Source organism: Hyperolius riggenbachi, chromosome 4 (genome assembly GCF_040937935.1).
Source record: "Hyperolius riggenbachi isolate aHypRig1 chromosome 4, aHypRig1.pri, whole genome shotgun sequence".
NCBI classification, from domain to species: domain Eukaryota; kingdom Metazoa; phylum Chordata; class Amphibia; order Anura; family Hyperoliidae; genus Hyperolius; species Hyperolius riggenbachi.
Window position 1 is genome coordinate 333849963 of NC_090649.1, and position 22073 is coordinate 333872035.

A 22073-nucleotide genomic window follows, 5' to 3' on the forward strand; every position below is an offset into this window, starting at 1 on the left:
ACTAAACCATAAGGGCTCCCTTAACGTTACTACACAGGAACAAGGATATAAGATCCTCACGCAATGGTACAAGACCCCAGCCATCTTATCTAAATATACCCCAGGGGTACAAGACGTCTGTTGGAGATGTGGCTCCTCAGGAGCTAACATATTCCATATCTTTTGGCAATGCCCAAATCTCACTGACTTTTGGACACAAGTTCATAAATGGACAGAGAAAATATCCTCTGAGAAAGTCCCAATGACCCCAGAATTCTTCCTACTCCACTCAGGCCAATTCCCATTAAAATATTACAAAAAAATCTATCCTTATACACTTCGTAAACGCTGCCCGTGCTACAATACCTTTCCTCTGGAAACAACAAGATCCTCCTACGGTTATCCAGTGGCTACACAGACTAGATAAAATAGCACAAATGGAAGAAATTATCCTATCACAAGACAGGACAGAGCAGTTCACACTTACCTGGGCAGGGTGGGAGCTGTTCAAATACTCAGATGACTACAAAGCCTTGGTGACATAGGATCCCTCTCGTATGTATTGAGGTGGCATGAACATGTCGATGATCCAGACATTTCTCCCTCCCCCCCTTTCCTCCTCCCTTTCCCCCATCCCATTACACTATCTTTTCTTTTTCCTTTTATTCTTGTTCTATCCCTCTCTCTTCTTCCCACTTTAAAGGTCCGTACACACGCCGGACTGGAGGCAACGACGAGTCTTCCGTTACCTCCCGCTGGGTGGGCGTGCCAACGACAGTCCGGCGTGTGTACGCCGGGCGGATCGCTCTGAAACGGCCGTATCAGTCCGCCGACAGTGCGTACACACGCCGGACTGTCGTTGGCACGCCTACACAGCGGGAGGTAACGACGGACTCGTCGTTGCCTCCAGTCCAGCGTGTGTACGGACCTTAACTCTCAACTCCTCTCCAAGAGATAGAAGAAACTGATACAACCAAACACTGCTCATTAAGACATAATAAAGAGAATAGCCTGGAAAATATATATCTTAATAGATGTTGTAAAACTTTAAATTTGTTTTGATATGCGAAATTTGATGTTTATACTACTCAATAGTTATGGATATTATGCTATGCTTTATGATTATTATTGTATTGTAAAATATTCTTCCAATAAAGCTTTAAATGTTAAAAAAACACAAAATGGACATTTTAAATAATTCATTAGATTCTGCTATGTGTCTAACGCTTTTCTTTAAGAGGAACTGTAGTGAAAACAACAATGAATAAAATTGCTTATTTTTTACAAAACTGTATTATTTAGTTCAGTGTTTGCCCAATGTAAAATCTTTCCTCTCCCTGATTTTATTCTGAAATTTCACTGGTGGTGACATCTTTACTTCTGCCAGGTGATCTGTGCAGAATGTTCGTTACTGAGAGTTCTATGCACAAAAGAAGATATTGCATGCTTGACAGTTAGAAACATTTTTTTATACGTGTGCGCAGAATCAAAAAGTGATCTCAGTAAACTTAAAGAGGAACTTTAACTAAGGTTTGAACTTCATCCCAATCAGAAGCAGATACCCCCTTTCCCACAAGAAATCTTTACCTTCTCTCGAATAGATCATCAGGGACATCTGTATGACTGAAATTGTGGTGAAACCCCTCCCACAGAATGTTGTCAGGCCTATGGTCCAAACAGGTTACCGTATGTGAACCTTGTTGCGTTGTGGCAAATAAGTGCTTTTTCAAGCACTTATAGAACAGATGGCACTGGCCCCTCTAAGACCAGAGCCGTCCATGCTCTATTAAAGAGACACTGAAGCGAAAAAAAAATATGATATAGTGAATTGGTTGTGTACTATGAATAATTACTAGAAGATTAGCAGCAAAGAAAATATTCTCATACTATTACTTTCAGGTATATAGTGTTTTTTCTAACATTGCATCATTCTCTAATATGTGCAGATTACACAACACTCAGTATTCAAAATGAGTCTTTCAGAGCAGTCTGTGAAGTAATGACCTCTCCTCTAGCAGAGAAAAAGTAAACAGTTTACTTAAAGTTGAGATAATAAAAGTCAGATAACAGCCCTCTCCATGACTAATGCCGGGAATACACGATGCGTTTTTGCGTTCGTTTTTGCAGTCGTTTTCGCTTTCGATAGATTCTACTCTCGATTCACTGCTCGATTCTCCTCTCAGTTCCTTATCTTTTCTTATCAATTTACATTCACTTGAATGAGGAGAATCGAAACGAAAGTAGAATCGACCAGATCCGACGGGTTGGAATTTATCTATCGAACCCATCTATCTAAAGTAAAAACTTAACGTGTATTCCCAGCATAACTTAGTCGGAGAGCTTAATGGCTTGTTTGCATAGAGATAACAACTGGAGTTTCTCAACTCTTCCTGTACTGGAAACAATTAGACTGATGTATCTGATCTTAATGTTTTATTTCTTAGCTGTACTACACATACAAATCATAATATCATAATTTTTTTTCCGCTTCAGTGTCTCTTTAAGACATGTGATTGCTGTGACTGGCTCACAGCAATATCGGGGTCTGAAGCCAATGAAATTGGACCGATATATGGAAGCTCTACTGTCAACATGACCACAGGGCAAGGGAGTGCAGCGACATGGACAGGAGGTTGGCGGTGTGTGAAAGCTACCCCCTAGCAGGAATAAGCGGCCACAAACAGTATGTAGATTTCATTCACCACCATCCAGAAGAGATTAACAAACCTGGGACTGGTCAAGTCATTACAGCAGTTTCCTAAAAGCATTGCAATGTAGCATCAACATGGAGAGAATCATTTTGTTTTTCTTTTCTGCCTCAACAAAACTGGCCAAGTATGTGTCCCTCCAATGGAGAATGGCAGAGGCCATCCTTTTCAATAATACCAAATTCTTGCTAAGGATTAGGACATAAAACATAAGAATACCTGGGAAGGAGATTATATTGAGATCGGTCCAGTCTTCCTGAGGCCATTGCCCGCAATGACATGGGCTTCCCAAAAAATACATGAATACTTCCAAAGTTTTCACTGAGAATTTTTCTGGCTTTTATCAAGCCCTGGAAGAAAGCAACACCAAGGAAATTAAATATATAACAAATAAGGTTAAAAACAAGAGGAGATGGGGGAAAAAAAAAACCTTAAAATCTTACTGATGTAGATTCTTTAGGTTTAGGCACTCCAAGAAGCTCATAAGCATAAAGAGACTCTTCTAGTATCCGCTCATAGCTAATGCTGACTGGTACAAGATATGTATCAAATACTTCTCCTTTGAAAAATGGCTCCATGATCACACTAAGAAGGCCTGCAAGAATTCAAAATATTACACACATCGACTTCCAAAACATATCATATGCATACACAATGAATAACTTTTTAAAGGAACACTGATGACACATAACAGATTGTAAGAAATTATTCAGGATACCCATTTCTGCCTTAATTATTCTGGTTTCTGGGGCAGAAACACTTATGTCTATATATAGCAAGATATTAGTATGTAGCCCCACCACTTCTGTGATGTACTGCCATGGCAATGTCATTTGCCTTTCTTCCACAGAGAACTCAATTGAGTTAATCTCACAGAAATGAGATAAAAGCAGTTATACACCTTTCCAGCAGTAAAGATGCCAGCATCTGTGATAAAAATAGGAATGTTAGCAGGGCCGGAACTACTATATAGTATAAGGGGGGAATTGCCCCAGGCCCTTAGCATCCATAAGGACCCCAAGAGTCTTCTATCAACTGACCCCCAGGCTGGAAGCAGTTGGTGCTCTGCACTTCCTGCTCCTCTGTTTGGGCTCTATGCGAGAAGCAGCCAACACTACAGGGGAGACGATCTAGACTTGCATCACCCGGAACTCTGAAATCGTGAGTGCGTGCGTATTTGTTTACCGATTACTTAATTAGGAGTCAATCTGATAATTTGTCCTGCAGCCTGCATTATATCAGTTAGCTTTACTGTAGTGGAAATATGCATTGAAATGACATTAAAAGACAAAAAGATAAAGACAAACACTTATATCGCGCTTTTCTCCTGGCGGACTCAAAGCGCCAGAGCTGCAGCCACTAGGACGCGCTCTATAGGCAGTAGCAGTGTTAGGGAGACTTGCCCAAGGTCTCCTACTGAATAGGTGCTGGCTTACTGAACAGGAAGAGCCGAGAATTGAACCCTGGTCTCCCATGTCAGAGGCAGAGCCCTTAACCAGTACACTATCCAGCCACTGCCACCACCAGAGTAGTCTTATAGTGTTTCATGTTCATTTTTTACTGTGTTTCATGCAATAGGGCAAAAATTTAATTTTGAGTGCAATCCTACTTTAATGGAACTCCCTAAATTGGTTTACCCAAAAATTTTCTGTACAACCCGAAATTTTCGCAAGACAGTCGGAGGCGTTTTTGCTCTTTCCTACAAAGCAGCGGTAAAAATGTTGTGTGCATAGAGCGCACTGCAAAACTGTGGTAAATCGCCATGCTGTACATTACCATAGCAATGTGCATATTGAACTATTAGGGAAACACAGCTCCCCTGATTTAATACTGGTATTACCATGGATATCCTGAGCATGGCAATTTTACTGCTGCTTCGTGCATCACACCCTATGTATGGTGACAGGCTTTAAGAGCAACTTTATATAGATGTTTAAAAGCAAATTACTAAACATTAAAACAACCCTGCAATTCAACACTGCTGCAAAGTATTACTTTTTTTTTTTTTTAACAAACATAACAGTGGTGTGAAAAACTATTTGCCCCCTTCCTGATTTCTTATTCTTTTGCATGTTTGTCATACTTAAATGTTTCTGCTTATTCTTGCACGCCGCCTTAGTACAGTTTCATGCTCCTTGATACACAGGGACCGGTCTGGGTTTGTGCCGGACCGCTCTACAGCACTCAACCTACGTCGCCTCTTTCTCAACTTACAGACCCAATATGACGAGGTTGGCACTAGAGTGGTATCCCTCGACGCCGAAAAGGCTTTTGACACTGTGGAATGGGATTTCCTGTTTGCGGTCCTGCACAGACTCGGATTTGGTCCCTCTTTCATTAGCTGGGTAAAACTCCTATATACTAACCCGGTGGCACGAGTAAAAGTCAACGGATGGCTCTCCACTCCATTCACCCTTCCCCGAGGCACCCGACAGGGGTGCCCCCTCTCTGCACTCCTTTTTGACCTTGCTGTCGAACCTTTAGCAGCCATAATTCGGGCAGAAAATAAAATTCGGGGTTGGACTAAAGGGGATATGGTCGATAAAATCAGCCTTTACGCTGACGATATGCTGATCTACCTGTCTGACCCGGGTGACTCACTTACACAAGCACTGCAGTTAATTAACCAATATGGCTCCTATTCAGGTCTCCGAATCAATTGGGCCAAATCATCTCTTATGCCAGTTGACTCCTTCCCACCAGCCCAACAACACCTCTCTACCCCTCTGCAGTGGGTGAGCTCTTTCAGATACTTGGGTATTGTGGTCTCGAGATCACCTGGAGATTTTATTTCCTTGAATCTAGACCCATTATTAATTCAAACGAGTGCTAAACTTAAAGCATGGGAAAAACTTCCTTTAAATGCTACCGGACGTGCCAATCTATTTAAAATGATTATCCTACCTAAAATTTTATATGTATCCTGGCACTTTCCAGTTTTTTTCCATTCATCGGTTTTCTCGAGACTACACTCCCAATTAGCCTGTTTTATATGGGCCAAGCAAAGACATCGCCTTTCTCTCCCTGTTCTACAGCAGCCAAAAGACCTAGGTGGCATTGCAGTCCCTAACTGCTATCTGTATTATCTTGCTTCTCAACTATCACATCTCTACGACGGGTTCAGGGAAGGAAAATCAACTCTCCAAAATAATATATTCTCCGTGCTCCCTTATCGAAATAAGGACCCCTACTATAATACACTTAAAGGATTTAAGGGAGTGGGTGGGCTACAATCCCTCCCTCCTACTTTGAAGGAAATACTTAAGGTTTGGGATTGCTCCCATCACACACTGCGTACTGAAGTATCCTTCCGACTCACCCCTCTCTGGGAGAACCAAAACTTAAAAGAACTCAGTGGACTCTCGGATGCTGACTGGTGGTTCAATAAAGGTGTTAGATTTCTGCATCAACTCTTTTTGGGGGGGATAATTAAAACCTTTGATCAGCTAATAGTAGAATTTGACCTCCCACAATCAGCCTACCTTAGATATCTGGGCCTACGACACGCCCTTAATGCTCAGTTTGACAACTTTCCCAAAGAATTTGTAAACTCTCCCATTCTAGACATAATTAAAGACGCTTCCTCCAAACAGCTGATTACTCTTCTATACAGTGAACTTATTGCGCCTGACGCCACTCATCGTATTCATTAGAAACGCATTTTCTGGAATAGGAAAATAGGTGATGTCTCCGAAGATAATTGGGATGATACCATCTCTAGTGTTGTTAAGGTCTCTCCATACCTACCTGATCACTTACTATATCTATATATACTTCATAGAGCCTTCCTTACCCCTGTACGATTATCTAAATTCAAACCAGGCGTTGATGATTTCTGCCCTAAATGTCGAGATGGCAGAGGTACTTTTATACACATGACATGGTCATGCCCGCGTGTAAACACCTTTTGGAAGCAGATAATCAAATTTATGAATGACCACATGGGATGCCCTCTTGTTTGTGATGCCAAAACATGTCTTCTAAATATTTTCTCAGTCACCCTACCTAGTAAATATCACAAACAATTTGCATTAGAAGTTTTACACTTGGCTCGTAAACAGCTTACTAAAAACTGGATAACACCCATGGTTCCCACTTGCACAGATTGGATTAAATCGGTTAATATAGTGTTACCATACCGCAGGGCCATGTACCAGCGTAGAAGTGCCTCTGCCAAATTCGAAAATATATGGTTTGAGTGGATTAATTCCAGATATACTAAAACCTGAACATGCCAAATCACCCTCTAAATGTATAAGCTATCTATACTTATTTTTCTGAGATCGGATACTGCCAAGCAAAATGTTTTTCGCCATTTTTCTACCTGGACAGGCCCTTTTCTGCTTGTCCCTGGGTAAATGGCGCTATGTTGCACTGAAATGTTTTAATGTTCTTCGTTAAAACTATAGATTATCCGAAAACTGCTACTCTACAGTTAACATGCCAAGCTTGTTGTTAGGTTACTTCATAAGTTTTCAGCTCTCCCTGTAATGAGTGTTTGTATTTTATCCTGATGTGACGAATGCCTCTGGCTAAATAATGAATGTTATTTCTATGCACTCTTTGCGGGGTGTCACCTGCAGTTTGTACTTTTTCTTGCTGCTGAACTCTCAATAAACTTGGTATATTTAAAAAAAATAAAAATGTTTCTGCTTATCAAAAACCGTTAACTACTAGTCAAAGATAACATAATTGAACACAAAATGCAGTTTTAAATGATGGTTTTTATTATTTAGTGAGAAAAAAAACCTCAAAACCTACATGGCCCTGTGTGAAAAAGTAATTGCCCCCCTTATTAAAAAATAACTTAACTGTGGATTATCACACCTGAATTCAATTTCTGTAGTCACCCCCAGGCCTGATTACTGCCACACCTGTTTCAATCAAGAAATCACTTAAATAGGAACTATCTATAACAGAGAATTAGACCAAACGCACCTCAAAAGCTAGACATCATGCCAAGATCCAAAGAAATTCCGGGAACAAATGAGAACAAAAGTAATTGAGATCTATCAGTCTGGTAAAGGTTATAAAGCCATTTCTAAAGCTTTGGGACTCCAGCGAACCACAGTGAGAGCCATTATCCACAAATGCCAAAAACATGGAACAGTGATGAACCTTCCCAGGAGTGGCCGGCCAACCAAAATTACCCAAAGAGCGCAGAGAAAACTCATCCGAGAGACCACAAAAGATCCCAGGACAACATCTAAAGAACTGCAGGCCTCACTTGCCTCAATTAAGGTCAGTATTCACAACTCCACCATAAGAAAGAGACTGGGCAAAAACGGCCTGCATGGCAGATATCCAAGGCGCAAACCACTTTTAAGCAAAAAGAACATTAAGGCTCGTCTCAATTTTGCTAAAAAAAATCTTAATGATTGCCAAGACTTTTGGGAAAATACCTTGTGGACCGACGAGACAAAAGTTGAACTTTTTGGAAGGTGCGTGTCCCGTTACATCTGGCGTAGAAGTAACACAGCATTTCAGCAAAAGAACATCATACCAACAGTAAAATATGGTGGTGGTAGTGTAATGGTCTGGGGTTGTTTTGCTGCTTCAGGACCTGGAAGGGTTGCTGTGATAGATGGAACCATGAATTCTACTATCTACCAAAAAATCCTGAAGGAGAATGTCCGGCCATCTGTTCGTCAACTCAAGCTGAAGCGATCTTGGGTGCTGCAGCAGGACAATGACCCAAAACACTCCAGCAAATCCACCTCTGAATGGCTGAAGAAAAACAAAATGAAGACTTTGGAGTGGCCTAGTCAAAGTCCTGACCTGAATCCTATTGAGATGTTGTGGCATGACCTTAAAAAGGCAGTTCATGCTAGAAAACCCTCAAATAAAGCTGAATTACAACAATTCTGCAAAGATGAGTGGGCCAAAATTCCTCCAGAGCGCTGTAAAAGACTCGTTGCAAGTTATCGCAAACGCTTGATTGCAGTTATTGCTGCTAAGGGTGGCCCAAGCAGTTATAAGGTTCAGGGGGCAATTTCTTTTTCACACAGGGCCATGTAGGTTTTGAGCTTTTTTTCTTACTAAATAATAAAAACCATCATTTAAAACTGCATTTTGTGTTCAATTATGTTTTCTTTGACTAATAGTTAACGGTTTTTGATGAGCAGAAACATTTAAGTGTGACAAACATGCAAAAGAATAAGAAATCAGGAAGGGGGCAAATAGTTTTTCACACCACTAACTATAAGCCAAATATACTGAGATGAAAAGGACTGCACATACCGAACTTTGGGTTTAAGGTCTTGCAGGTCCTACTTCTTTGGCCTTCTACAAAAAACTCCACTGGGGCATATCCAATCTGTAGACGAGATGATTCAGTTGTGAAAAAATTAAATAACAGACACTGCCAGCCTCTATAAGGCTCCCTGCACACTGCATGCGATTCCGCTTTTTAATCGTTTTTTACATCCGATTCCGATTTTTAATCTTTACTGCATGATGCATTTTTTGATCCGTTTTTCTGTTGAATGTATTCAGGGAAAATCGGAATTGAATATCGGAAACGGAATCACAAAACGGATTTGCAGTGTGCAGGGAGCCTAACCGTGTTTCCAAAACCTGTCCTCGTGACTAGCCAATGGTGCATGTTTTGCAGGCAACCTTCACTATGCACAGGCGGGGGTAATTAGGGTCTCAGCTTGGTGGATTGAGACTCTCAGCCCGTAGTTAAGAAACAAATTATCCCACCTGTGTGTAGGTGAGTTTGCCTGCAAAAAATGCACCGTTGAGTAGTCACAAGGACAGGTTTGAGAAACACTGCTCTATACTACCACTAAATTAGAGACATTTTCTCCCGAAAATCACATTTATGTTATTTTGCTTTTGGTCAAAAAAGTATTGCAAAGCAGAAATTTTTTTTATCTAGCAATAAAAGCAAATGTTTTTAAGTGCAATACTATTTTTTTTGTTGCAGTCAACATGTGGTACACAATGCAAATTCTGGGATGTAGGGGTATAATTATACACTGCTCATATTTATCTTGTAAACTTTCTATATTTCATTCAATAAGGTGTGGCTGTAAACACTAGCAATAGCATAGTATGTCTATACTGCCATGCAAAAATCACACTGCATCTGTGTTGTTGGGGCGAGGGGGAAGCTCGACTGACCATTTCGTTTAGATACCATTTCCTCCTGCAGCAAACACTGGGTAACTAAGGGCCATTATACTGTAGAGGCAACTTAGCAGTTGCCCAGGGCTTCATCTGCTGAAACCTAAACTGGTACCACTGTTGACACAAGTAGTATAAAAATATTGAGGCTGGTGCTAATCATACCTGTATTGGTTTAGGTTTGTCACTTGTTATGCAAACAAGCCTAACACGCACTTCGGAGCATTTGTGCCCAAGTTTTGTATCTCTACCCATTAGGTAGAAATGTATTATCAGCCAGTGGTTTAAAAAAAAATAAAAAAGCCATATGGTTGTGCTCATACAAGTCATGTTTATCTTTAGTAAAGAACTGAGGGCCTGATGCACAAACCATGCATGACAATATTACAACTATTAGGGTGACCCTCAGCACATGGGTAACGCACGTTATGATACCTTCTCAACACTTGCTACAATAGCAATGCTCACATTACCCATGCATTGCTGGTCGTGCTAACTGCGCAACCTGCAGTACTTTGCTGCTTAAGTACTTGTAATATTGCTGTGTGCTACTTGCTACCAGCTGTGTGCTTCAGTGCTGTGGATCATTAGGGAGTCTTGCCCAAAGACTCCTTACTGTTTTACATACTGGCTTTAGCAAGGATTCAAACCCTGCATCAAAGGCAAAAGCCTTAACAAGTACACTATCCAGCTGACTCTAGCTATTTGAGTATTCCATAGTATTCACTCCAAGCCTCAGCTCATAGAGCCATATTAATCCATGGCAAGAACTGATGAGGAGCAGAAACCGCTCTATGTATGTGGGATTAGAATGGCTCTTTAACTGCTTGCCGACGGGCGTGGCTGTGGCGTCAGCCACAGGACCGCTTAATGCTGATCGGCATAAAGTCCTGGGGCTTCGTTTTGCAGGAAATCGCGCACACATCTCCTGCTTGGTAGGCGGAGTCTCCCAGGGGCAAAACCGCCATCTAATTACTGTATACAGCGTGTGACACGGCTGTCCCCTCCAGAGTCTCGGCGATGATCGGCTGTCATAGGCTGAAGTGTGTGCTGTGTCCTGTGTTGTGTGGCCCTGCAGCGATTCCTTAAAGCTGAAATGGCCTATTTTACAAAAAATGGCCTGATCTTTAGGGGAGGGTAAAGCCTGTGGTCCTGAAGGGGTTAAAATGCAGGGCTGTGGAGTCGGTACAAAAATCTTCCGACTCAGTTTATGAAACCACCACTCCGTGTACCCAAAATGGCTCCGACTCCTTAAGGTGTGTACACACATGCGACTATAGTTGTTTGAAACGATCATTCCCCGATCGTTTCAAACGACGATAGTTTAAAAAAAAGCAACCAACGATCATTAAGTCTAACGACAGACGAGCTAGATCGTTAAAAACGAACGATCTAGCTTGGCGGATTTTTTCCAACGACGATCGTTTGCAAAAGTAATACATCGTTGGAAACGGTCGTTCGTACTAGGCATGACATGCGCATTTCACTATTTCTCTATGGAACTTTTCATTTTTATGCGCAGGCGCAATAGTTGCTTTTACGTGATGTAACGTTTGTTCTAACGATCTGATCGTTATACACCTTTTAAAACTAACTTTACTTAGGTCGTTCTTTCATCAATTAAAAGTTCGTTCGGCGTTGACAACGAACGATGGTTGTCGCATGTGTGTACGTAGCTTAAGTCTAATACTTATCAGGGCTGTGGATTTTTTACGAAAATCATTCGACTCAGACTCCTCAGTTTATGAAATCAACGACTCCGATTCCAGGTGCCCAAAACTGCCACGACTCCAACTCCACAACCCTGTTAAAATGTATAGGCTAGAGGTACGGTTCTGTTTGTGTCTGGCTTTCAGGGCATGTGTAAAAAGGATTTATAGGAGCTTCCTAAAAGCTAACCCGCTCCCCCGCCTCCTCTATATCGCCGCTCCCCGCCTGCTTCCCTTTCCTCCAATCACCTTACAGAGGCGGGGGAGGGAAGAGGCGCAGGCCAAGACCCACAATATAGAGCTGCGGTGACTGGCAGCATTAAGGTAAACAGCCAGCTAGCGGCAAGGTGCATGGCTTTTTTTTTTCATGGGGGATAGCAGAGTGCAGGGGGGGGGGGGGCCTGGGGGTGACACTATACAGACACAGAGGCTGGTGATAGCATGCAGAACCAGCCTCTGTGTCCTAATAGCATTCTTCAAACCCACCTCGGTTCTCTCTCTCTCTCTTTTTTTTTTTTTTTTTTTTTTTTAAGAGGTTTACTGTCTCTCAATATAAAAATGAGAAACAGTGGTATAGTATACAACACCCAGCTCGGCACTGTCCACAACAACACTGTCTCTCAGTAATGATTTTCTGCAGTTTTCCACTGTAATAATAAGATTAAATGTTATACTGACCCGAATCATAGTCTTTACATACTCCGCAAACACTGCCCAGTACAGTTTGTTTCCTCGAAAAGTGCGTCGCATAAAGAAGGCACCAGACATACGGAGCAGCTCACCAACTATTTTCATACCCATGAAATCTTAAAAATAAAATAAACACAAGAAACCAGGCTGATACATCAACTTAATTCATGTTCTGAAAATGACTATACAAAACTACAAAGTAGAGAATGTTAGAATGGTTCTTTTTAAAAAAATAAATAAAAATCATAGTTTATACAACTTACATAACAATAGGTACAGACTACCCAGCAAGCTCATAGTGAACCAGAACTCACTGGAGTGTGTGAGGGGCTACAATGGTCCTAAAAGCCCCCTTACTACATTGCATTCCAGCGGTTCTGGAGGGGTGTTTAGGTTCTAAGGGCAACAATGGTTAATTGCATATATTCAGCAGGGATGCACTGGGATACATCTCAAGCTCACTCCAACCTGAATTATCGCAAATGCTTTCTGTTTTAAGAAAGCAAACTCTTGCTTTCCTTACATAACAATACCATGACATTTCTTACTGTGATTATTGGATTATGGCATGTCTGTTAGAATATCTTATGCCAAACTCATTGGAGTAGAATATCTTAATGCCTCCAAAACATGCAAAAAGTTTGCTTAACTTCTTACATGTTGGTGACCTAGAGGGGATTTTCTCAATTTCAAGTGAACCGGTGTTCAAATCCAAGGCAGTGAAGCAAACCTGTGAAAACACTGTCCATGTTGCCATCCTTTCTCTCCATAACAGTCTTCAATACAATTTTTTATTCTAAATTTTTTTTTCAATTTTACAATAAGATTTGACAATTTGACTTATTGCAATTTATGCAATAAGACTTTAGCCCGAGTCATAAATTGTGCCTGCTTCCATCATTGCTCTCATTAGCCAAATGTCAACATCTGTAGTCAAGTTATATTCCCGGTACACAGGACTAAATCAAGTATTCTTTATAAATAGAAATACAACCCAGGCCCTCGTGTGGAAAGTATTAGTGCCTGCTGCCCATAACACCCAATCATATAGCATCTTTTGCATTCACGTACTGTAAAATAAATGGAAGGTCACATGTTTCAGGAAAATCAACAGACATTCTTGCGTACCCTAAGGTGGCCATACACTCGTTCGATTAGCAGCAGATAGATCATCAGATAGATTTCTGATCTATCTGATGTGTTTAGGAACATTTTTTTACTAGGAACAGATTTCCAATAGATTTCAGTATTAAATCTATTGAAAATCGATCTGATGGCATTTTTTTGCCAAATAAACAACACAGAAGCGTGATTTAGGATAAATAACACAGATATGATCCTATACTAAGGACTAAAAATAAACTTTTAATAATACATATTAAAATGGACCTTGTCTGCTAAAGTTTCAAGACTAATACAGCGACATGAGGGGCTATATAAAGACCTGGTAAGTATGGGAAAACTATCTCAGTATTGCCCTCTCAATGTGGCTGAAAAGAAAAACAATGTGGGGCTGTGGTAAAGTATATGAGGATAAACCCTCAGCAGCCTCCTAACATTGTCACGGAATAAATTAAAACACAACCCCCACCAAGTAACCCGACATGTTTCACTTCCTTAAGGGAAGCTTTTTCAAGGGAAATATTAAAAGTGCAAAGTGCTAATCATAGTGATAAGGTGCATAAATACATTCAGAAAAACAATAAAATCAGTGCATAGTATAGCATTATGACTATATAGTAGCAGCCATGAAAGCATGACCTTCCTGCAGTCCTTTTATACTTCAAATGAGGGCTGCTGGGAGGAAGCAGGACACACCCGACACTCCCCCACTCCATGCTGTCCAGGATTGGCCATGAAGGCCGTCAATGAACAAACTCACCAATCAACAATGAATGTCATAATAAACCTAGATTAAAAAAAAAAAAAAAAAAAAAGAAAGTGGATAATACTGAATCACCCTGCCTAATTTGAGATATATTATATATATATATATATATATATATATATATATATATATATATATATATATATATATATATATATATATATACATATATTATTTAGAGGATGATAATCAAACCAGGCATTGTAAACTGGAAGCACTAATTATAATGCTGAATACTGCAGGATCGCAAATACTCATTTCCCATTTATACCAACTGCATCATGTGATCACCGTTCTCTTTAGCCAAAGTGCTGCCTTGTTGCAGACCAGACCATCTTTCTGACCAATCGGATGCGTCAAAACGGCTGCATATACGCGACGCTGCGTCATCACAGACGGCAATGGGCTCAGTGAGGAGTCTCTGTGGCCGCATGCATGTGTGCTAGAGATGCGTATCACAGAGGGGCGGGAGTGTAAACGCAAACAAACAGGCCCACCATCATTATCCTAGTATGGACTCCAGGATCACCTAGCAACAACACTGGTATAGCGATGTATAGGAGGTAGAAACATAACAGAGTTACAAATAGGCAAAGCATAACATTGGGAAAATATAGCAATATTAGTATCTGCAGCCGTTTTTTTTTTAATTTTTTTTTTTTTTTATCTGCCATGTTTATTATGACATTCATTGTTGATTGGTGAGTTTCTTGATTGACGGCCTTCATGGCCAATCCTGGACAACATGGAGGGGGGAGTGTCAGGGTGTGTCCTGCTTCCTTCCAGCAGACCTCATTTGAAGTATAAAAGGACTGCAGGAAGGTCATGCTTTCATGGCTGCTACTATATAGTCATAATGCTATACTATGCACTGATTTTATTGTTTTTCTGAATGTATTTATGCACCTTATAACTATGATTAGCACTTTTCACTTTTAATATTTACCTTGAAAAAGCTTCCCTTAACCACTTGCCGACCAGGGGATGTTACACTGATCAGTGCTGCGTGGGCTCTACAGCCCGCAGCACCGATCAGCAGTGCAGCAGGGCGATCAGACTACCCCCCTTTTTTCCCCACTAGGGGGATGTCCTGCTGGGGGGGTCTGATCGCCGCCGGCTGCAGTTGCTTAGCGGGGGGGGCTCTTCAAAGCCCCCCTCCGCAGCGCTTTCAGCCCTCTCGCCAGCTCCCTCCCTCTCCCTTCCCCTGTGTGCTGCGCAGGACGGATTTCCGTCCTGCGCATTGAAGGATAGGCTTCAGCCTATCATATGCCAGCGATCCCCGGCCAATCAGAGGCCGGGGATCGCCGATCTGCCTTACGGCGCTGCTGCGCAGCAGCGCCGTATGATGTAAACAGCGGGGATTTCTTCCCCGCCTGTTTACATTTTGCCGGCGAGCCGCCATCGGCGGCTCTCCGGCTGTTCACGGAGACACCCTCCGTGAACTGACATGGAAAGGCCGCTCGATCGAGCGGCCGTTTCCATGGTAACCCGCAGACGACCAGTTTACGCCAATCGGCGTTAGCTGGTCGTCAAGAGGTTAAAGAGAATCTGTATTGTTAAAAATCGCACAAAAGTAAACATACCAGTGCGTTAGGGAACATCTCCTATTCCCCTCTGTCACAATTTCGCTGCTCCCCGCCGCATTAAAAGTAGTCAAAAACAGTTTTAAAAAGTTTATAAACAAACAAAATGGCCACCAAAACAGGAAGTAGGTTGATGTACAGTATGTCCACACATAGAAAATACATCCATACACAAGCAGGCTGTTTACAGCCTTCCTTTTGAATCTCAAAAGATCATTTGTATGTTTACCTTGTGTCCCCTGCAGCTCTCATCCACTGAATAGTGACAGGCTGTGAGGCTGATTGTTTCTTACTGCAGACAGCTTTGCCTGTGTCTGTAATTCCTCAGTATGTGTCAGCCAGCTCTCTTCTCTCACTGATATCAGAGAGCAGAGACGCTGCTGGCTTATGTAAATAACACAAACACGGGAGTGTGCATAGAGGGGCCTGGAGGGGTGTGTGCATAACAGATCAGCACTGAAGAGTTGGCAGCCTTCCAGACACAGGGCGACAAGTCTGACAGGGGAAAGATACATTGATTTATTACAGAGACGGTGATAGTAGAAAGTGCTGCAGTAAGCCAGAGCACATTAGAATAGGTTTAGGAACTTGTAGGATGGTAGAAAAAAGGATGACATATTTGTTACAGAGTCTCTTTAAGGAAGTGAAACATGTCGGGTTACTTGGTGGGGGTTGTGTATTAAATTTATTCAGTGACAATGTTAGGAGGCTGCTGAGGGTTTATCCTCATATACTTTACCACAGCCCCACATTGTTTTTCTTTTTAGCCACATTGAGAGGGCAATACTGAGATAGTTTTCCCATACTTACCAGGTCTTTATATAGCCCCTCATGTTGCTGTATCAGTCTTGAAACTATAGCAGCCAAGGTCCATTTTAATATGTATTATTAAAAGTTAATTTTTAGTCCTTACTATAGGATCATATCTGTGTTATTTGGCATTTTTTTGCCATCAGATTTCCATTAGGTCCAATGCAAAATGATAAGCAATCTCAACAGATCGACCTAGATTTTCCAGCATGTCAGATTGATTGTAATCGATCGAAATCGGCCGCAAATCGATTGGCCGGCTAATCGGCTCAGTGTATGGGACCCTTAAGGGAGGCAAATCTGTGCCCATGTACAGCAATAAGATTAATAAAAAACAGCCCTCTAGTCCCCTTCCAAGAATTAAAGGTAGTCCCTGGTTAACAAACGAGATAGGGACTGTAGGTTTGTTCTTAACCTGAATCTGTTCTTAAGTAGAAACACTATGCCATTTCTGTCTCCTGTACCGCCTCTATGCCCCCTGTGCCTCCAGTGTCCCCCATTGTCAACTCTGTTCGCCTGTGCCTTCAGTGTCCACCTGTCCCCTCAGTCATCTCTGTCCTCCGTGACCTAAGTGTACCGCAGAAAAATGTAATATTACCGTTTTAAAAACCATTGTTCTTTACATTTAAAAAAAAATAATTGATTTTCTCATTTTCAGGCCGTTCGCATTGGCGGGTCATTAGTAAGTAGGGTGTTCATAAGTCGGATACTTCCTGTACTGTCCTGGGGCTTTTTAAAAAATATGAAAAGTATTGAAAAATCAAAAGGCGAGAAAGCCAATATCCACAATTTTTATAAGCGATACAAGCATACATATAAGATTATGTCATATCTATAATGTCAATACAATTGCAAATACACAACCAGTCTTGAACTGTATCATATTAAAAAAAAAAATAAAAAAAAAATGTTCTCCTGCAAAAGCATCATGTTAAAATGACAATGCCTGTTGTATTTGTTGTGCTCTGGTCTGCTTCATCCATAGATCTGGCAAATACTATTTAATCCGTTTGATAAAATGCATTCCATTTGTGATTGATCAATAAAAAGATTATGGCATAACTGGGGAAGGAACTAGTAGAAGTAGAATTAGGAAAGGAGGATGAAGGTCCATAGGGATTGGAATGTCACTATGTGCCAAAAAGCAAATCTACTTATAAAGCCTAGTGGTATTATAGCGTGGTGGTCTATTCCTTCTCAGCCTCCATGCTGATGGTTCTCACATGTTCTTGCTCCTTATTAGTTTGCAGTAATTATTGGAATTAAAAGAGAGTTTTTGGTATTTCTCTCGTCTACCTTTCTAGATACCGTATATACTCGCAAGCAAGCCGACCCGCATGTAAGCTGACCCCCCAACTTTTACCTAAAAAACCAGGAAAAAATGATTGACCCCCATATAAGCCGGGGGTATGAAATGCTGGCAACGTGATCCCCCCAGTGTGTCCCAGTATAGCTAGTATAGTGCCCAGAATAGCTAGTATAGTGCCCAGTATAGCGAGTAAAGTGCCCAGTATGGGTAGGTAGTCCCCCAGTATAGCTAGTAAAGTGCCCAGTATAGCTAGTATAGTGCCCAGTATGGGTAGGTAGCGACCCAGTATAGCTAGTATAGTGCCCAGTATAGCTAGTAAAGTGCCCAGTATGGGTGGGTAGTCCCCCAGTATAGCTAGTAAAGTGCCCAGTATAGCTAGCATAGTGCCCAGTATGGCTAGCATAGTGCCCCAGTATAGCTAGCATAGTGCCCCAGTATACAATACAATAATACAATAACATTTCTATAGCGCTTTTCTCCCATAGGACTCAAAGCGCTTAGGCTCTCTCAGATTCAGTAATTAGTAGGATGAAGTATTCACACAACAAAAGTTATATTTCTGCAAATGCCAAACTGAACAGGTGGGTTTTCAGTCTGGATTTAAACACGTCCAGGGATGGAGCTGTCCTGATCTGTTGAGGTAAGGAGTTCCAAAACGTAGGGGCAGCATGACAGAAGGCTCTGGGACCAAAAGTTTCCAAGTGGACTCTGGGTATGACTAGATTATTAGAACCTGTTGATCTGAGAATGCGGGGATTGCTACGCAGCTGCAACATATCTTTAATGTATCCAGGGCCTAAATTATTCAGGGATTTAAATGTCAGTAGGCCGATCTTGAATAGGACCCTCCATTCTATAGGTAGCCAGTGAAGGGAGTGCAAGACTGGCATTATGTGTCAGTGACGGGGTTGGTTGGTTAGCAGTCTGGCAGCAGTATTCTGTATCAGCTGTAGTCGGTACAAGACCTTTTTTGCAAGGCCAGTGTAGAGAGCATTGCAGTAGTCCAGTCGGGATGTGATGAAGGCGTGGACTAAGGTTGGCAGATCTTCTGGGGGTATGAGGTGCTTGATTTTTGCAATGTTCTTCAGGTGAAAATAGGATGATTTCACCACAGCAGAGATTTGAGTTCTGAAGTTTAAATCCCAATCAATTAGAACTCCCAGGCTACGCACATGATCAGAGCTGCGCAGATCCGTGCCTCCTATTCCCAGTGGTGAAGACTGCAAGTTAAGTTGTTTTGTTATCATGCTCTGCCCTCCTATCAGAAGGACTTCAGTTTTGTCTGCATTAAGTTTCAGCCAGTTGTCATTCATCCATTGCTGTAGTTCACGTAAGCAGGCGTTTATAGTTAGAGTTGGGTCTGTCACACCAGGCTTGAAGGAAAGATATAGTTGAGTGTCGTCTGCATAGCAGTGGTATGTCAGGCCATGTTTTTGGATTAGTTTTCCCAGCGGTAACATGTAAATCGTGAAAAGCAGGGGAGAGAGGATTGAGCCCTGGGGCACCCCATACCTAAGTGATACAGGGGTGGACAGGGAGGGCCCCATAGACACTTTGTGGGTTCTGCCACTCAAGAAGGAGTGGAACCACTGAAGAACTATGCCATCAATGCCGCAGTATTCCTGTAGCCTGTTTATCAAGATGTCATGGTCAACTGTATCAAAGGCTGCAGAAAGGTCTAGCAGTATGAGGATGGAGCACTCTCCTCTGTCTCTTGCCATGAGCAGGTGGTTGCATATTTGGATGAGGGCCGTTTCAGTGCTGTGGTGTTTCCTGAAGCCAGACTGGAATGGGTCATAACTGTTGTTTTGTAGGATTTTGGCTTCTAGCTGGAGGTAAACAGCTTTTTCAATTAGCTTGCCCAGAAAGGGAAGGTTAGAGACAGGTCTGTAGCTGGTCATTGCATCTGGGTCCAGGGAGGGTTTTTTGAGGAGAGGCCTGATGATTGCTTCCTTCAGTAAAGCAGGAAATATCCCTGATTTTAAGGAACAGTTAACAATTTTTAGGAATACCGGTACGAACAGGTCGGGGCAGTTCAACATGAACTGTGTTGGGCCAGGATCTAGGTCACAGGTAGTTAGGCGGACGTGAAGGAGGATGCTTGATGTGACTTCTTCATCAATTTCTTTGAAGTTTGACCAAGGTGTTACATTGTCTCTGCTAGCATAGTGCCCCAGTATAGCTAGCATAGTGCCCCAGTATAGCTAGCATAGTGCCCCAGTATAGCTAGCATAGTGCCCCAGTATAGCTAGCATAGTGCCCCAGTATAGCTAGTATAGTGCCCCAGTATACAGTGGTGTGAAAATCTATTTGCCCCCTTCCTGATTTCCTATTCTTTTGCATGTTTGTCACACTTAAATGTTTCAGCTCATAAAAAACCATTAACTATTAGTCAAAGATAACATAATTGAACACAAAATGCAGTTTTAAATGATGGTTTTTATTATTTAGTGAGGAAAAAAAACTCAAAACCTACATGGCCCTGTGTGAAAAAGTAATTGCCCCCCTTGTTAAAAAATAACAACTGTGGTTTATCACACCTGAGTTCAATTTCTGTAGTCACCCCCAGCCCTGATTACTGCCACACCTGTTTCAATCAAGAAATCACTTAAATAGGCGCTATCTGACACAGAGAAGTAGACCAAAAGCACCTCAAAAGCTAGACATCATGCCAAGATCCAAAGAAATTCAGGAACAAATGAGAACAAAAGTACTGTAATTGAGATCTATCAGTCTGGTAAAGGTTATAAAGCCATTTCTAAAGCTTTGGGACTCCAGCGAACCACAGTGAGAGCCATTATCCACAAATGGCAAAAACATGGAACAGTGATGAACCTTCCCAGGAGTGGCTGGCCAACCAAAATTACCCCAAGAGCTCAGAGAAAACTCATCCGAGAGGCCACAAAAGACCCCAGGACAACATCTAAAGAACTGCAGGCCTCACTTGCCTCAATTAAGGTCAGTGTTCACAACTCCACCATAAGAAGGAGACTGGGCAAAAACGGCCTGCATGGCAGATATCCAAGGCGCAAACCACTTTTAAGCAAAAAGAACATTAAGGCTCGTCTCAATTTTGTTAAAAAACATCTCAATGATTGCCAAGACTTTTGGGAAAATACCTTGTGGACCGCCGAGACAAAAGTTGAACTTTTTGGAAGGTGCGTGTCCTGTTAAATCTGTCGTAGAAGTAACACAGCATTTTAGCAAAAGAACATCATACCAACAGTAAAATATGGTGGTGGTAGTGTGATGGTCTGGGGTTGTTTTGCTGCTTCAGGACTTGGAAGGCTTGCTGTGATAGATGGAACCATGAATTCTACTGTCTACCAAAAAATCCTGAAGGAGAATGTCCGGCCATCTGTTCGTCAACTCAAGCTGAAGCGATCTTGGGTGCTGCAGCAGGACAATGACCCAAAAGACACCAGCAAATCCACCTCTGAATGGCTGAAGAAAAACAAAATGAAGACTTTGGAGTGGCCTAGTCAAAGCCCTGACCTGAATCCTATTGAGATGTTGTGGCATGACCTTAAAAAGGCAGTTCATGCTAGAAAACCCTCAAATAAAGCTGAATTACAACAATTCTGCAAAGATGAGTGGGCCAAAATTCATCCAGAGCGTTGTAAAAAACTTGTTGCAAGTTATCTCAAACGCTTGATTGCAGTTATTGCTGCTAAGGTTGGCCCAACCAGTTATTAGGTTCAGGGGGCAATTTCTTTTTCACACAGGGCCATGTAGGTTTTGAGTTTTTTTCTCACTAAATAATAAAAACCATTATTTAAAACTGCATTTTGTGTTCAATTATGTTATCTTTAACTAATGGTTTTAATGTTTTTTGATGAGCAGAAACATTTAAGTGTGACAAACATGCAAAAGAATTAGAAATCAGGAAGGGGGCAAATAGTTTTTCACACCACTGTAGCTAGTATAGTGCCCCAGTATAGCTAGTATAGTGCCCAGTATAGCTAGTATAGTGCCCCAGTATAGCTAGTATAGTGTCCCAGTATAGCTAGCATAGTGCCCCAGTATGGCTAGCATAGTTCCCCAGTATGGCTAGCATAGTGCCCAGTATGGCTAGCATAGTGCCCAGTATGGCTAGCATAGTGCCCAGTATAGCTAGCATAGTGCCCCAGTATAGCTAGCATAGTGCCCCAGTATAGCTAGCATAGTGCCCCAGTATAGCTAGCATAGTGCCCCAGTATAGCTAGCATAGTGCCCCAGTATAGCTAGCATAGTGCCCCAGTATAGCTAGCATAGTGCCCCAGTATA

At 41.8% G+C, this 22073-nt stretch overlaps 1 protein-coding gene across 1 annotated transcript in view; it reads right to left on the reverse strand.

Moving 5' to 3' along the window:
• GNPAT (glyceronephosphate O-acyltransferase) overlaps positions 1-22073 on the reverse strand; it is a 105942-nt gene that overhangs the window by 12759 nt on the left and 71110 nt on the right. Inside the window, exons 5-9 of the mRNA XM_068233392.1 lie at positions 12206-12333; positions 8928-9003; positions 3131-3282; positions 2907-3037; positions 346-398 (exon numbers count right to left, since the gene is read on the reverse strand). Of these exons, the coding sequence (XP_068089493.1) occupies positions 346-398; positions 2907-3037; positions 3131-3282; positions 8928-9003; positions 12206-12333 (540 nt within the window). The remainder of the gene's footprint in view (positions 1-345; positions 399-2906; positions 3038-3130; positions 3283-8927; positions 9004-12205; positions 12334-22073) is intronic.